At 31.6% G+C, this 18,436-nt stretch overlaps 1 protein-coding gene and 1 long non-coding RNA gene across 3 annotated transcripts; both read left to right on the top strand.

Moving 5' to 3' along the window:
* The first annotated feature begins 6,276 nt into the window (after window positions 1-6,276).
* On the top strand, window positions 6,277-7,469 carry LOC115722481 (uncharacterized). Its single transcript, XR_009684200.1, has 2 exons — window positions 6,277-7,025; window positions 7,113-7,469. It is a non-coding gene; the product is annotated as an uncharacterized LOC115722481 (long non-coding RNA).
* Window positions 7,470-12,983: 5,514 nt separating this feature from the next.
* LOC115701564 (patatin-like protein 2) lies at window positions 12,984-18,313 on the top strand. Of its 2 annotated transcripts, none has more exons than XM_030629384.2 (7): window positions 12,984-13,427; window positions 14,116-14,297; window positions 14,404-14,593; window positions 15,050-15,214; window positions 15,775-16,077; window positions 16,258-16,439; window positions 17,731-18,313. In XM_030629384.2, the coding sequence occupies exons 1-7, from the start codon at window positions 13,257-13,259 to the stop codon at window positions 17,762-17,764; spliced, it is 1,227 nt and encodes a 408-aa protein (XP_030485244.1). In that variant the 5' UTR covers window positions 12,984-13,256; the 3' UTR covers window positions 17,765-18,313. The 2 variants fall into 2 exon arrangements, with proteins under 2 accessions (XP_030485244.1, XP_030485243.1); XM_030629383.2 differs by lacking the exon at window positions 17,731-18,313 and adding an exon at window positions 17,145-17,693.
* Window positions 18,314-18,436: the final 123 nt, after the last annotated feature.

Here is an 18,436-nt window from a genome sequence, read left to right as displayed (position 1 = left end):
ATCTAATATTATGTTTAAAATTTTGTATCGTTGTTATTGAATTATTGATCTAATTTAGGCTATTAAAGTTTATATTTGAGATTTATTTGTAAAGTTCTAACGTGTTGTGTGTATTTCAGCTCAATCATATCTATATATATATATATAGTTTTAATTTTTTTTTGTTGGGATTGGATATTGTTTTGATTGAAGTTTATTGTTTAATTAAAAAATAAAAAACAATTTTCCTTTCAAATCGAATCTGAATAAATTATACATTTAGTTAATTAAAATTATTTTTATTATGTTTAATTGTATTTTTATACAATTAATTAAATTATTATTTATAATATATAAAATTTGAATTATAAGAATTAAATATTACTTCTTTTAGAAAAAATATCTAATATAGTGGCTCTTTTTGTGGGTCACTATATATATCTCCAAAACTAATAGTAAAGAATAAAAAAAAAAGGAAAAAAAAAAGGATATATTGACTATTATGTGTATTGTTGTTACATTTTATTAGTCTGACAAAATCTAAATCTAAACACTTATGGCGTGCAGAGAGTGAGTGTAGTGATATGTATAAAGTGTCACTGAAAATTATATTTTAAGTCACCCTCATTAATAACACGCGGTAACATGTCACTAAATACTTTTAGAGTTACTTAACATGAATCACTAAAACTCATTTTTGTAACGGCTTGATTTAGGATTAAATAAAGTTGTGAAATGAGTAGAATGAAGCACACAAGTCTTTAATCTCTTTTTTAAGACAAAGTACTAAGATAGAATGGATGAAAGATGGAGATGACAGTACGAAATTATTCCATCAAAGCTTGAAGAGGGGAGCAAAGAATTCTGTTTATTCCATATGAATGGAATTTGGATATAGATGATGTGAATAAATTAAGTTCCTGAGGCTTTTCTTAGCTACTATAAAAGCTTGTTATTAGGAAGTAGCCTAATCGATAATGGTGAGACAAGGATCCAGTATTGTTTCTACTATTCAGGCTAAGTTCCTAATGAGACCATATATATTGGGAGATTGAGGTTAATGAAGCCTTATTTATCACAATATTACCATTCTCTATACCAGAACCTTCTGGGTTTGTTATTTTTCTGTTATATGCTGAGTTAGTTGTAACTAACTCAGCCCTTACTTCATATATATATAGCCTTCTTTTCCCTTGTATTGTAAGACAATTTCATCAGATAATAAAAGATTTACTCCAAAGCTATTCAAGCTTTGTATTGCTCTGTCTTGCTCTGTTTTTCCTCATATGGTATCAGCAGAAACAATTGCCTCTGCATCAATGGCGCGACCCACAACTCGTTCTCAAGATGGTGGTCCTCCATCCACACACGAGACCAATCCTTCGGAGTCCAATCCTGATGCAGCTTCCGCCCAACCTGTCGTTGACACCGCTGTTGCACCTCGACGGAATTCAAGAACTCGAAGCCACAATGACCATGACGAACCAGCTCAATCTTCCCCAGATCCAATCACTAATCCCCCTGTTTCGACTCGTCGAACCTCATCTCTTGATCGATTAGCTCACGAAGATGTCTCGAGTCCTTTTTTTCTCAGCACCGCAGATCACCCCGGATTAGTCTTGGTCTCTACCGTTCTTAATGGAGCCAATTATCAGTCCTGGAAGCGAGGAATCACGATGGTTCTTACTGCCAAGAACAAATCTGCCTTCATTGACGGCTCGCTGCCTCGCCCAGCTACTGGTAATCCTCTCCTCCCTTCTTGGATTCGTTGTAACAACATGGTTATGTCTTGGCTTGTCAATTCCGTTTCACCTGAGATTGCACAAAGCATCATGTATTTCGATCTCGCCACCGACATGTGGCATGATCTTCAAGAAAGATTCAATGAGGGTAATGGACCCCGAATCTTTCAACTACAAACCCAATTAACTCGATTACAACAAGGTGATCAATCCGTCACCTCATACTTTACTAAACTCAAATCCATTTGGGATGAGTTAAAGGAGTTTCAACCCAACACCTCTTGTACCTGTGGTGCAATGAAAGTCTTCCTCGACTACTATAATCAAAACCAAGTGTTACAATTTCTCACTAGTTTAAATGAATCATACGCCTCGGTCCGTGCCCAAATTCTCCTCAATGAACCTATTCCAAATCTCTCTAGAGTTTTTGCAATGATTGTTCAAGAGGAACGGCAAAGAACCCTTGGCTCTTCTGACCCTTCATCCTCGGCTGCTGCTGTTCGATCTTCCACTGCCAACAATCCTCCAAAATCGAAAAAGCCAAGGCCCTCTTGCACCAACTGCGGCAAACCTGGCCACTATGTGGATAAATGCTACTTTATCCACGGATTCCCTCCTGGATATGGCGACAAAAAAAAGGCTGAAAAAGCCAAAAGTACTGCTAATCAAGTCAGCACCAACCTAGACACAACCTCTGGCCAATCTCACATTGATCTGTCGGCACAATGCCAGCAGCTCATCTTTTTGCTCAGCCAGCAACTCAGTCAAGCTCCCGTTCATGGTGACACAAACAACACTCCTGCAACATCAAATATGGCTGGTAATTTTCTTTCTTCTCACTCTCATTCTTGGGTATTGGACAGTGGTGCCACACATCACATGTGTGCCACCAAATCTTGTTTTCAATTCTTTTCTAATAATACTTTCCCCAAGTTTGTTGTTCTGCCCAATGGCACTAACATACCAGTAGAAGGTATTGGTACTGTTAAAATTAATTCCTATATTACTTTGCATAATGTGTTGTTTGTCCCAACTTTCCAACTAAATCTTTTTTCCATCACAACTTTTCTTGATAACAGTCCTAATGTTGTGTTCTTTGATAAAAATAAATGTTCAATACAGGCTCCTTCTCTGAGCATTGTGACTGGGACAGCTAAAAGGATTGGGAGGCTCTATGTTCTTCCTCAAGAGTCTACTCCTATAAAAAATCCTAGATGTTTCCTTTCTTTACACAATAATGTAGATCAATGGCATCAACGCCTTGGTCATCCTTCAATGTATATTTCAAATACTTTCAATAAAAAACTTGATTCTAGTTTCTCTATTAAATCGCAACAATTTTGTCATGTTTGCCATCTTGCTAAACAAAAGAAATTACCATTTATATCCAATAATAACTTTGCTGAAAAACCCTTTGATCTTGTCCATATGGACATTTGGGGACCCTTTCACATCATTAGCATAGAAGGATATAGGTATTTTCTTACTATAGTAGATGACACTTCTCGGGTTACTTGGACCTTCATGCTTAAAACTAAAGCTGAAGCTCAATCTGTCATACCAACTTTTTTCAACATGGTTAGCACACAATATTCTGCAACCATTAAAGCTGTCAGGACCGACCATGCAAAAGAACTTGCACTTTCTGCCTTTATGCTTCCAAAGGCATCCTCCATTATCACTCTTGCGTTGAACGTCCACAACAAAATTCCGTTGTTGAAAGAAAGCATCAACACTTGTTGAATATAGCACGTGCTTTGTGTTTCCAATCACACTTACCCCTTGTGTATTGGCCTTATCTCATCACCACTGCTACCTACTTAATGAACCGAATCCCTTCTGCTCTTTTTAATGGCAGCACCTCCTATGAGAAGCTTCATAATAAAACTCCCAAATATGATCATCTAAGAAGTTTTGGCTGCCTTGCCTATGCATCCACCTTAACTTCCATAAGGCACAAATTCACTCCACGAAGTCGTGCCTCTATATTCGTTGGATATCCACATGGCATGAAGGCTTACACCCTTCTTGATATCCAAACCAAACAAATTTATCACTCTCGTGATGTTGTCTTCCATGAACACATCTTTCCTTTTTTTGGCCAAGGTTCAAGCAATGATATTAATATGCTTTTCCAGCCATCTTGCATACCTACCCATAAACCTGTCATTCAAGACAAAAACATAGGTGCCAATCTCACCAACACCACCATCTCATCAACACCAAAATCCATTTTTGGTGTTATCAACAATGTTCCATCTGTAACACCTCACAATTCAGCAACTAGTATCATCACTACACCAGATTCCATACCAGATCATGCACCAGTAGCCCCAAATATTTCTCCTCTAACATCCAAAGCTGGTCGACAAATTCACAAACCCTCCCATCTCAAAGACTATGTCTGCCACACATCCTCTACTAAATTTCCCATAGAGGAATTCATTTCATATGCCAAACTCAGCCCCCAATTCCGGGCTGCTGTGTTAGCCGCTTACTCTCATATTGAGCCACAATCCTACAGTGAAGCTTCTCAATTCAAACATTGGCTTCAAGCAATGGATGATGAAACTCAAGCTCTTGAGAAAAACAACACTTGGATGGTCACCAAACTCCCCCCTGGCCATAAAGCCATTGGCTGCAAATGGGTTTATAAAGTTAAATATAATGAACAAGGGGAGGTTGAGAGGTTTAAAGCTCGCCTTGTTGCCAAGGGCTTTACTCAAAAACCTGGCATTGATTACCTACAAACATACGCTCCAGTTGCTAAGTTCAACACACTAAAAATCTTACTTGCCTTAGCAGCCATGAATAATTGGAACATTCATCAACTCGACATAAACAACGCGTTCCTTCATGGTGACCTCCATGAAGAAGTATATATGCAATTACCACCAGGTTATATTGCCCCACCCAATTCCGTATGTAAACTCAATAAAAGCATATACGGACTCAAACAAGCATCGAGGCAATGGTATGATAAACTCAGCACGACTCTCATAGCTGAAGGATTCAGTCGTTCCCTATCTGACAACTCTCTTTTCACTAAAAGAACCACAACCCTCTTTATTGCTGTCTTAATCTACGTTGACGATATCATTGTAGCCAGCAACAATGACATGGCTATCACACACTTCAAACAGTCGCTAGATAAAAAGTTCAAGCTCAAAGACATAGGTTCCCTTCGTTTCTTTCTTGGTCTAGAGATAGGAAGAACAAAACATGGTATATCCATCTCTCAGCGACCCTTTACTTTGCAACTCTTAACAGACACGGGTTACCTTGGAGCAAAACCAGCATCTACTCCAATGGAACCCAACCTCAAGTTAAGCAAAGACAAAGGTAAAATATTGACTGATCCTACAGCCTATAGAAGTCTCATAGGCAAGCTCATATATCTCACTATCTCTAGACCGGATATCACTTACGCCGTGAACCATTTGAGTCAATTTCTCACTTGCCCCTGAGTACCACATCTCCAAGCTACTCATCGAATCTTACAGTACTTAAAAAGAACTCCTGGACAAGGCTTATTTTTCCCTGCCAATGCTTCTCCAAACATATCTGCATACGCTGAAACAAGTCTGTCTTCAGCAAATGTACATCTCTCTTTTTTTGCCGATGCAGATTGGGGATCTTGTCAAGACACTAGACGCTCTATTTCTGGCTATTGTGTCTTCCTTAGCCAAGCTCTTGTCTCATGGAAATCAAAAAAACAACAAGTCGTCTCTCGCTCCTCAGCCGAAGCCGAATACAGAGCCATGGCCAATGCTACTTCTGAAGTCACCTGGATTCTTGCCCTTCTCAAAGATTTTGGCATCTCCCTCAACAAACCAGCGACTCTCTTTTGCGACAACACTGCAGCAATTCATATCAGTGAAAATCCCGTCTATCACGAGCGCACCAAACATGTTGAGATCGATTGCCATTTCATCCGAGAAAAAGTTAATCAAGGAGTCCTCAAACTACTTCATGTTCAGTCTGAACACAATCTGGCCGATATCTTCACCAAGGCTCTACTACCTTTCTCTTTCAATGGCATTGTATCCAAGCTGAGTGTCTCCAACATCTACACTTCATCTTGAGGGGGGCTATCCCAATATTACCATTCTCTATACCAGAACCTTCTGGGTTTGTTATTTTTCTGTTATATGCTGAGTTAGTTGTAACTAACTCAGCCCTTACTTCATATATATATATAGCCTTCTTTTCCCTTGTACTGTAAGACAATTTCATCAGATAATAAAAGATTTACTCCAAAGCTATTCAAGCTTTGTATTGCTTTGTCTTGCTCTGTTTTTCCTCATATTATTTGCTATTCCAGATTGAGGTTAATAATGTACAATAGTAAATTTTGAAGGCTACTTTGGACACTATTAATTAAAGAAGACTTACATTTTAGTTAGGAAATTACTTAGAGAGTAGGTGAATGCTATTACAATAACTCTAGTGTGCCGAAAATTATTTTCCCTTAACATGTAAGTGCCTAATGTGTTGTGTACAATGATTTGCAATAGACTATATACGTATTATATATAGTGCCACATATCTTATTGTAGGAAATTTGCTGCAGTTCCCAACAGCCCCCTACACCCAAACACCTAACGTTCAACTACTAGGGGTAGATTCGTCATTTTTGTTTGATGCGGATCCAAAAGAGCATATTCTCTTTTCAAAATCTGATACCCCTTTTTCTCTTTCTTTAGTCAAAACCCTACTGCCATTAATCAAGACCATATATAATCTTTCTTTTCTTTTTCCTTAGAAAAACCTAGCATTAAAAATCATCTCTTCAAAGCACACACAACCAGTAGCCTATTCTTCTCCTCTCCTTCTTCTATTTTCTTTGAACAGCAAGAACACAACCTAGCCAAGCCTCTTCTTCTTCCTTCTTCTCTCTTGCTGAAAAACGCAGCAAGCTTCTCCCTTGCTGAAAAACGCAGCAAGCTTCTCCCTTGCTGAAAAACGCAGCAAGCTTTCGTTCTCCTTCCTTCCTTCTTCAAGCTACAGCAGTAGCTTCAATGGCCGAATCCTTGTACCCCCTTCAAAACCTGCAACACAAAGAGAAACCCGAAACACTAGTAACAACAAAGATCTAAAATGATCTTTGTTGGTTATAGAAAAGAAAAACCCGAAAAACACTACAGAAAAATAAAGGAGAACACAACAAAGTTTGATCTCGGAGTTCCCCTTGAAATCAAGAGTACATCTCCGTCAAGCTTCCCTCAAAGACGCTTGATTCTTCACTATGATGTCAAAACCGGTTACAAGTTCATGGAGATTCCATGCTACAAAACACAGCAGGTAATCTCTTTCTCTTCACTTTATTTCTCTTTGTTTTCTTACAATATCTCTCACTAACTCTCTATATTTTTCTCTCTTGTTTCTGAGGTGGGTTACACAAAGAAACCAAAGGTTGCTGCCTTTTTTTTTTCTGCTTGGCCGAAATGGTGTGTTGCTCAAAGTGGAAGGTTGAACCACTTATTTATAATGTTGTTGTTGTTGTTTCTGATCTGAGAAAGTTTGTTGTAATCTGTTTGAGATATTTTCCTTGTAAAGCTGAAAGTTGTTAGAGTCTTGAGATATTTATTTGCTTCCTTTTATTTTTAAGAAATAAAAGACCTAAGCCTAGGAAAACAGAACCGACAACTCTATGAGTTATAATGGTCTGTTGAGGCTTTATAGAAAGGTCTATTTTATTTTCCTTGTAACTTTATTTATGGGACAATAGTATGGGAATTTATCCAACACTTATGTTCCTTTCAGTTATGTTGGAGTCCGTATTAGCTAGGTCGAAGAAGATAGTTTGGTGAGAAGAATAAGGATTTGGAGCTCCAAAAATATGTCTTAATTTTGCATACATACATTAATACTGAGGTAGAAACACACAACACAATCACCTCTTTTTCTCATCTTCTCTAACAAAACCATTACAACATGGGTTCTAAATCTTTGGATGGGAAAATATTGATTTGTACGGATGAATTTATCTACTTAATTGCATATTTATATATATATAATATAACAAACACAATAATCTTTTCGTTTCTTTTCTTTCTTTTTTTTTTTTATTAGATTAAACTATTTAGAAAGAAGGAATAGAGAAATTAATTAAGAACTGATCACCTACCAAATGACAACTTCAGGTGGAACAATAGCAGTAGTGAAGGCCAACGATGTTGGCTAAGGTGAATTAGTGGTTGTGGCAGAGCTTTGGTGGCCGATCATGAAGAAGGTGATCAACTGAATACTGATGGTGATGGAAAATGGGTCATGAGAGTGTTCTTATTTTATTTATTATTTATTTGCATGAGAGAGAGCTTTTATTGGTGAGTTTGAAAATATAGGGAAAAAAACGCTGTTAATAAGGATAATTTGGAAAATGTCATGATAAAAGTGGGTATAATTTATTAACAAAATAGATTAACCAAGTATTTTTAGTTAACTAAACATAAAAACAGGTATCAATTTATCCCTCCAAAACAAGTATAATTAGCCCATTATAATGGGCCATTTACATGAGTAGAAAATAGATTCCAAATATTCGGCACAATTGGAAAGCCCAATTAGTAAAATAAAAATGAATAATTACAATAGACATTATTTTTTGTAAAAGAAAAGTATATTTTTACGTTAAATTTTTTTTTTTTTATATTTTTACGGTTTTTTATAGAATCACACAAAAACAACAAGAAAATTACATGAAAATAACATTTAAATAACAACAAAAAATAATATACATATATATAACAAAAAAATCAATAATAAATTAACAAGAGTACAATATTAAAAAAGACCGTATTTTTTATAAATAAAATCAAAAAAATTGTAAAAATATTTAAAATTCTGTAAAATCGTATTTTTTATAAATTTTTTTAACTATTTTTGTATATTTTTGAAATAATCTCTAATAAATTAAAACTTACACCCTATAATTAAATGGGTCATACACGATAACTATGACTTTTTTTTTTTTTTGAAATGATAACTATGACTTATTATCACATAAAATTTTTCTTAAATAGGGTTATGTTATTTCGGACTTATAATTAGTAATTAGACACCTAAATGATGCATTTGAATTAATTATCAAGTCATTTTCGAGGTGGCTTCCTTGTTATAAAAGAGTTGTAAACAATGTCAAATGTGTCATAAATATGGTAATGAGTTGTTATAACAGAATTTCCACTTATTTCATTATATATAATTTATACACTGTCTTTGAATTTTTATTATTGTTATGAGAAATGTTAAAAGGTACTAGTTACTACAAAAAAATTTATTTTTAATCATAATAAAACTTATGATTAAAAATAAAAATAACGTTGTGATTAATTATAAAGCATCGATTTTTATATTGTGATTAATAGGTCCGTGACTAAAAATACTAGTCACAAAAATTATAATTTACTGTGACCAAATATATTTTTAGTCACAAATACTTGTTGTGACTAAAACTAATTAGTAACAACTTGTATCTAAATATTACATTTTATTTACAAATAATTTTTCATTGTGAGTAAAAATCACATTTAGTCTAAAAAAAATTATGTTGTGACTAAAAGTAGTTTTATTTGTAGTGGACGTGCCTATTTAGCACCTTTCAACTTGTCATATTTTTATTGATACAATTAAATATCATCAGGTCTCATATAATAATTTAATATAATAATTTTTATGAAATATCGCAACCAATCACAAAGCACTACCTATGAATGTTGTTAGGCGTACCACTAATACTTTATAACAATGCTCGTCCTATAATTTTAATATGCTTAAAGGTAAAAATGTGGCCCTAATTTATTGACCTATTCAAGGATATGGTCTTGAAATTTGGCGGACCTTAGAAAAATTATTAAGACTCTTATTTTAAAAAAAAAAAACAATGTAGCATTTTGAAAATTTATTAAAAAATAAATATGTATATTTTTAAAGATAAAATTATTTTTTTGAGCTCTGGACTGAGTGAGCTCTACGCTCGGACCTAGTCTGTCTTAGCCTAAGCCCAGTCCTAAACCTATGCATGATGATACTAGCTAAGATTGGCCCCCCTTACGAAATCAAAATTTGCGTATATTCATTGTTTTTCTAAATATAGAGTAATAATAAGTTATGAGTTTAATTATATGTTGCCCTAGAGACAAGAGTTAATTGGTAATTAATTATTAATTAATATGATAAAGAGTACACGTTAATTACCTACCATTCTCAACTACAATTCTCACTACACATATATTATTCTTATTAAGCCAAAGAGATTATTTTTAATTGTGACATAAAATAAATGAAATTGGTTCTTTTCTTATATTTGTTTTAAGTTATTTTCGGACTAAGACACCTAACTCATTTATAAATTAAATTAATAATCAAGTCATTTTCCAGTTGACTTCCTTACCCCAAAATGAAATGACAACAATCTATTTAAAATTTATATTATTAAATATTATATTTAAATTACATTAAATTAGTTAAATTACAAGTATCGCCTTATAAACTAGTTGTAAACAATATTAAATGTGTCATAAATAGGTTAGTGAGCTGCTAAATTAACCCAAATTAAACATGTAAAGTCATTTTATAAACTACTCTTACACAAATCAAATTGGAAATATAAACACATATGCTTACGCTTTAGGGTTAATTAATACTACTATAAATTGTACTTTTGGTGTTAGTTTTAAACTGACACTTACACTTTTAGTGTTGGTTCATAAAATTGACACTTATTTTACAGTAACAAAAAGTATATTCTTTGGTGCCGGTTGTGAATTGAGACTTTTGGACATTGATGTTAGTTTTAAACTGTCACTAACGGGTGTGCAATTCATTTTTACACTATATATCTCGATTAATAACTGTAAATTTTGACTCGTTTTTAAAAACTTTAAAATAATAAAATTTTGTAGATATGATTTTATTAAATATAATATCATTATATAATATTATATTGAATACATTTCAAATAATAGACCCGAAACAAATATTATCATTATATAGTAATAGATTCAGAATAAAAAATTCATAGCAAAAATTATTATTATACAAAAACTTTATACAAAAAATAATATGCCAAGAACAAAAAAAAAATAATAAAACTCAGATCTGGTCTGAACTCCATTCCTGGTCTTAATAGAAAAAGGGTTGATATCCTGTTTCCACGAGCTGATCTCAAACACGAATCCAAAACACTGGCTAGAACCGAGCATTGTCAAACATAGAACCCAGTCGAGATACTCCACGAGCTTTAAGACCATTCATCTGCACACACATACACACACACAGAACAAATGTGACCTTGGTGTTATGGATTCCACCACCACTCGCGCGCTAGAGAAGAGCTAGGTACTGATGAGAGAAAGAAAGGGAGAGGTGAGTCGAAATCCATCGTTACCTAGTTGCCCAACTACTGAGACACCACTATATCTCCGGCTTTGCTTTCCCAAACAGTGGCAACAATGGAAGGAGAGAAAGAGAGATCGGGATGGGTTGTTGATTCCCTCTAGCGCTGCACTAAAGCAAGAGAGAAAGAGAGAGAGGTCGGGGTAGAGAGAGAAAGAGATGGAGTTAGGGTTTAAATTTTTTTTAGGGTTCATCATGTTCATTTTATACCCAATTATTATTTATCTATTTATTAACAAAAATTAGTTATATTTATTAATTTAAGTAACTTTTTCATCTTTTTGGTGTCGGTTTTAAACTAAGATTTAAAGGTTTTTTAACCTTTTAAGTGTTGGATTAGAAAAGACACCAAAGAATTTTTTTTTTTCTGAAGATTGTATTACCTTTAGTGTTGATTTTTTTTTAGTGCTGAATTTTTAACCGACACAATTGAGTACTCTTTAGCGTCAATTATAAACTTATATAATTAATTGAGAAACAACACTAAAAGTGATATTTTAATTTTCAGGACAAATATAATTAATTAATACATAATCGGAATTATTTACAATACATGGATTTTGATACGCCCTATGAAACAAAAATTTTCAATCTTTTTCCATCAATTAATTATGATTTGTATAATATTTCGCAGCCTTTGAATTTTCAACCCTAATTTATTGACCTATCCATGATGATCATCCTATATATATCTTTTAATTAATATTACACGAATCAAACTATTCACGTATTCATTGTTTATCTTCTAAAAATAGAGTTAATATAAGTTAGGCATCTCTTTCTTTCACGTCCTTTTTTCAGTTTAATTATTGGGGTGTTATATTTGCACCCCATAAAATTATAAATAAACCTCATTATTAAAAAAAATATAAACTTAAATAATTTTTAAAAATTATTCTTAATATTTTTTTAAAATTTTTTCCTTACATTATTTTATGTTAATTTTAATACTTATTTTGATTTCATTTTCATAATTTTTTTTAACTCATGTAAATATTTATTTATTTTTTTCTGAGAAAATTTCATATAATTTTTTATTTTAATTTTTTTGTCATAATTTTTAAAATATAATTTAATTTTGTTTGATAGGTATATTTTTTAAGAATATAAATTGAAAGAAAAAAGTTAAAAATACTTAGTACAATTAAAGATATAAATTTTATATAAAATAAAAATTATTAAAATAGGGTGTACTTAGGAATTTTTGGGGTGTAAATAAAATTTCCCTTAATTATTTTATGTAAATTGGTAAATTATATATATTAATTAATATATATATAATAAAGACTGTAATGGCAGTTGATAAAGAATAAGTCACAAAGATATTTATATATGATGTTAACTAGGGTTTTCGCCTAGCTATAACTAGCCATGCATATATACCACACGTTTGATTATTGATCACCAAATTATTAAAATTGACTTAATTACCAACTATTCTCACAAGTCTCACCTACAATTCTCACTACGTACGTACATATATATAAATATTTATATGTATATTTATATCTTCTTAAGCCAAAGAGATTATTTTTAATTACTTTTGGTAGTACTCATAGTGGAATAAAGATAAGATTTTTATATTGTATATATACAATGATTTTGTGAATCTCTCTAATATGAATATGAACAAAGGCTTATAATTAATTAATTAATAATTATTATCATCAAAACGCACCATATATGCACGGTTGTCACATTTTTAGTCAAACATAATTAATTAAGAAGGGGAAAATAATTAAACTTATTCGATGAATGTTTCCAATATTGAAAAGTATTCGTTTTTCCATTTTAACTAAATTTCATGGTCCCCAAATGAGAAAAAGGCATAAATAAGGTTAGAAAATTTTGCATATGCATGTATTTGAATCTCCTATAAATATAACCCTAGCTAGTTCTCTCATCACAATAAAATTATAAGCTATAGTTTTTATCTAGAGCCAAATATTATCACTCGAAACCTTAATTTTAACCCTAGCTAAGATATATATTTTTTATTTTATTTTATTTTTACTTGAAACCTCATCTTTACGAAAAGAATACTTCGATCTCCAATCTATTGTTAACTAATATAAATATATATATATATATATAATATATCATCATAAGAGATATATAGAATTTGTAATTAGATATATGGAAGGAAAGTATAGGAATATTATTAATAATCCAACAAGTTTGCAAACTAGTCCTCGTTTGCAGCCTCCAACTTATGGAAATCTAATAACAGTTTTGAGCATTGATGGGGGTGGAATAAGAGGTCTTATCCCAGGAACTATCCTTGCTTTCTTAGAGGAACAATTACAGGTTCGAATATATATATATATATATATATATATGAATATATAAAACTAGACATTTTAGTAATAATAACAATTAATATAAGAATGATGATTTATAATATGTTTAGTTACAACTTTTTCACTTTTAGTCATCAATTTTTACTATAAAAATTTTTACTTTTAGTCACAACAAAACTTGTGAAATTAAAAGTGAAAAAGTTATCACTAATTATAAATCACCATTCTTATGTTGTGACAAAAAAAGTTCGTGACTAAAAATATTAGTCACAAAAATATTAGCTTTTGTGGACTCTATGGCTAAAAGTGCTCGTTGTTCTGAGAACGACACTCCTTGTTGTAAAGGGGAGGGATTTCCTCCTGTGGATCCCATTTTCTCAGTCTCTAATCTAATATGAATACTTTGTCTTTTCAAAAAAAAAAAAAAAAAAAATTAAATGTGTTTTCACAATACTTATTGTGACTAAAACTAAATTAGTAACAACTTGTATCTAAATACTATGTTTTAGTCATATGTTGTAACTGAAGGTAATTTTTTTGTAATAATTTATTGTGATTAAAAGTAAGATTTTTTTATAGTGTCGAAAACTCTGTCTCTTGTAATGATATTTGGTATCTGTGCAGAAATACGAACACAATCATATTTCTTAAATAATTGAGATTTTTTTTAGAGATTAATTTGTTTTAATTTTCAGAAACTTGATGGTGAAGAAGCAAGGCTAGCTGATTATTTTGATGTGATTAGTGGAACAAGCACAGGAGGTCTTGTTACTGCCATGTTAACTGCCCCTAACCATAATAACCGTCCTGTCTTTGCTGCTAAAGATGTTAAAGATTTCTATCTCACACATTGCCCTAAAATCTTCCCACAAAATAGGTTAATTATAATATACTTGAATCTTTATTATTATAACATATATAATTATTACACATGTTTTTTTTTAAAAAAAAAATTAATTAATTCTTATAGCATGATATACCAGTTGTCCAGTGTTTCCTCACCTTACAAAGATTGTTAAAGCATTATCTGGACCCAAATATGATGGTAAATATCTTCATAAACTTGTGAAAGAAAAGCTTGGTGAAACAAAATTACATGAGACTTTGACCAATGTTGTCATACCAACATTTGACATTGAACAACTCCAACCAACTATATTTTCTACCTATGAGGTAATTAATTTTATTGGAAAAATACACTACACCTGGTATATTATATTTTCATATAATTTTTATCTGTTTCGGTATTAAAAAAAATTAATTTAATAATTTTTTGTAATAGTGTATATTATGTCAGTCACATGTAAATTTTTCGAAAAATTATAAATAAATTACAATTTAAAAAAAAATTCAAATATTTTGTTACACAATTCGTTTTTTTTCTTATAGACAAGGTAAGTAACTGCTTGAGTCTTATTTCAGCACTTTAACTATTTGGATTTTTTTAAAAAAAAAATTATAAGTAATCTTAAATAACTATAACGTACACAAAATTAAAAAATGCTCCGGATGCACGAAACATATCAGAACTATCATTTTTTGAGGTATATATATTGGAGAGATACCCAATTTTATATATATACGTAATAATAATAATAATAATATGTACACCTAAAATATAATTTGCAGGTGAAGAAAAATCCATCGTCAAATGTTCTTCTGTCAGACATATGCATTGGAACTTCAGCTGCTCCAACTTATCTTCCTCCACATTACTTCGAAACGAAAGATCCCAATGGAGAAGTTATTAGAAAATTTAACCTTATAGATGGTGGTGTTGCTGCAAATAATCCGGTATACAAATATTTAATAAACTTTTATATAATAATATTCCCCACACAAATTAAATTACTTTAACATAAAAACTTCATTACTAAATAACACTCCTCTTTAGTGTAAACCCTAAAAAAGATGAACTTGTAAATCCTTTTCCATTTATAGCATGTCAAGAAGTTATAAACCAAAAAAAAATTATATAACAAAAATATTCAATGGCAATCCTAAGTTGTATTGGGTTTTATGAAAAATAATTTTTTTTGACCCTTTTTATAAAAATAGATGGTATTTTTAAAATTTATTTTAAAAAATAAGTGTTCTTTTTAAAAGAACTTTTTTTTTTATTTAGGCCCCTAGACTAGGTGGGTCGTAGGCACAGGTTCAGCCCGTACCTCAGCCTAGGGTCAACTTAATAATATTCATTGTAATCTCTATATGTTAAAACAAAAATAAGTACATCTTTTTTAAAGGGTTATTACACTGGAAAAATCACTCAAAAATATAGTGACATTCATTAAAGATATAAAACATTATTAATATTTAGTTATTAACTATCGTTAAGTGGTGTATATTTATAGACTCTAGTGGCAATTGGTGAAGTATCGAAGGAGATAATGGGAGGGAGTGATGCATTTTTTCCAATAAATCCATTGGATTATGCTAGATTTCTGGTGATTTCATTAGGAACTGGGTCACCAAAAATTGAAAAGAAATATAGTGCCCTAGAAGCTGGTAAATGGGGTTTATTGAATTGGTTAACGAGTGGCGGTTCGACCCCAATTATTGATGTATTTTCTCATGCAAGTGCTGACATGGTTGATCTTCATCTTTCTGTCGTTTTTCAAGCATTGAACTCAAACAAACACTACCTTCGCATCCAGGTATGTAATTCACCACAGGTGCCTAATAGCAATGCTCATTAAGAGCATTGCTATTAGGCACCAGTGGTGCCGAACACCCTCCTATGTGTTAATATCGTTATTATAGGATGATACTCTAACAGGTGACATTAATAATATTTGACGAGAATTAATGCACATTAATATATATTTTTATTATAGGATGATACTCTGACGGGTGACATGTCATCAGTAGATATAGCTACAAAAAATAATTTGGAAGATCTTGTCAAAGTTGGAGACGAATTGTTGAAAAAGCCTGTTTCTAGGGTAAATTTAGAGACTGGTCGTTGCTTTGAGGTTTCTGATAGTAACCACGAGACTAATCAAGACGCTCTTATCAGGTTTAATTATATAATCACATTTTTTTTATGTTTATTAATTAAACTTCTAATAAATATATGTAAGATATTTGTAGTGGTGGAGCCAGGCAACTTTTATTGAAAAAGAATTACAAATTTTATGAGAATAAAAATAAAGAATATGTGGAAACAAAAACAAAATATATATATATAAATTTTATGAGAACAAATATAAAAATAAGTAAAGATATAGATAAAAAGAATTATTTTTATGTGGTCAAAATGTAATTAAATATTCAAAAATTTATATATAATAATTTAAAAAAAAAAATAAGAGGGGCAAATGACAGACATGCCTCCCTTCTCTCTTACTAGGTATATGATTGGTCATATTATTAGGAAAAAAAAAAAAAAGCCTCCCATTTATTAAAAATTCAACACTAATTTTTACAAGATTTTGAAAGAAAGGTAAAATATTTAAATTATTTTCAGTGAAAAGAACCTTCTACATATGTGTGTATAAATATAAAGTATATATTAGAGAAATTGGCATTATCAATTAATTTTTGAAATAAAATCCATCTTACAATATTCTAACAATAAGAATAATTTCATTTAGTTTTGTATTATGATAATAATTATTATTAGTATTGTTATTATCTAAAGTTGCTTAATTATAATTAAGATATAAATACGTACATGTGCAATATAATATATATACTAATTAATAACATAACTAATTTGCAGATTTGCTAAAATACTCTCAGAAGAAAAAAAACTTCGTGATGCAAGGTCTCCTCATGTAAATCATAATACAGATAATAATTAGTACTTAATTAGCATCGATCTACAATGCTAATTTTATCAAGAATAAATATACAATTATTGTTCAATCCATGGTATTTGTAATTTCAATAATTTTAATTTTATTAAAAAAAAAAAAGCTCAAGTTCATTAGCACAATTACAAAAAAGTAAGTGAGATTCACATGGACAATTCTTCCCCAAAACATTTGTAATTTCAATAACTATTTATGTCAAAGAAATTGGATTTGAAGATACAGACATAGAGAGAAAAGATGTTGCTGACGTGGAATGCAATGATGAGTGAATGAAGTAATCTCAAGAAAGATTTTATTGTTGTATTGATTTTCCAATTCTGTTACATAAGAATTTGTAATATTCTCTTCTGTGTACACGTGTCTCTTTTTTTGTGGCCTTTAGCCTTATTCCCGTTGTAATACCTCTGCTAAATAATGAAAAGGCCCTGCTCATAAATTTTGAGCAGATTTAATCATTAATGTATTTACTCCTTTAATTTCTCTTGGTATCAGAGCAACACAAGTTGTTGGCCATGTCGACCGATGAAAGTTAGACTCCATCAACCAGCCGAAGAAGATCGGTCCTAAAAATGTTAGCAATGCTCTAAAGAGCTCGAATGTGTAGTAGTGTTTTGCAGGACCTGCTGCAACATCTCTAATATTGGTGACTCCATTCAACAACACTTTGAGTCAACCTTTTTTTACTCAAACTCGACAGAAATAATTTTTTGCTGTGGAAGACGATGATCTCAAAAATCATTCGAGGTCATTAATTTGATGGATACCTCAAAGGACTAAGAGCTTGTCCCTCAGAGTTTCTCACTATTGAGAAAACTACAAAAAGAAGGAATCAAGTTCTTAGAACAGGTGATGAATCCTAAATATGAATCGTGGATAGTCCATGACCAACTCCTAATAGGTTGGCTATATGGTTCAATGATTGAGGGGATTGTCTCTGAAATCATGGGTTGCAACACAACTGCTTAATTCTAGAAAACACTGCTTATATAACTCAAGTACTTGAAAGGAACCATTCATCATGGTCTCCACATTTTTTCAAGTGAATCTCTCAATTTTATTGGTTTTTTTATGCCAATTGGGCTTGTTTTCCAAATGATAGAAAATCAGTTCAAGAATCTGTGTGTACTTAGGAGATTCACTAATTTTGTGGTCCTTGAAGAAACAAATAATAGCAGCACGCTCAAGCACACAAATCAGA

This window comes from Cannabis sativa, chromosome 8 (genome assembly GCF_029168945.1).
Source record: "Cannabis sativa cultivar Pink pepper isolate KNU-18-1 chromosome 8, ASM2916894v1, whole genome shotgun sequence".
NCBI lineage: Eukaryota > Viridiplantae > Streptophyta > Magnoliopsida > Rosales > Cannabaceae > Cannabis > Cannabis sativa.
Note: the sequence above shows the minus strand (reverse complement) of the source record. Positions and strands in the feature narration are given on the sequence as shown.

Bases quoted from the DNA above. Each gene is read 5' to 3' on its own strand.
- LOC115701564 (XM_030629383.2), top strand. From the start codon at position 13,257: ATGGAAGGAAAGTATAGGAATATTATTAATAATCCAACAAGTTTGCAA. The intron at 14,298-14,403 runs GTTAATTATAAT...ATGATATACCAG, and splicing joins AAAATCTTCCCACAAAATAG to TTGTCCAGTGTTTCCTCACC. The intron at 14,594-15,049 runs GTAATTAATTTT...TATAATTTGCAG, and splicing joins CTATATTTTCTACCTATGAG to GTGAAGAAAAATCCATCGTC.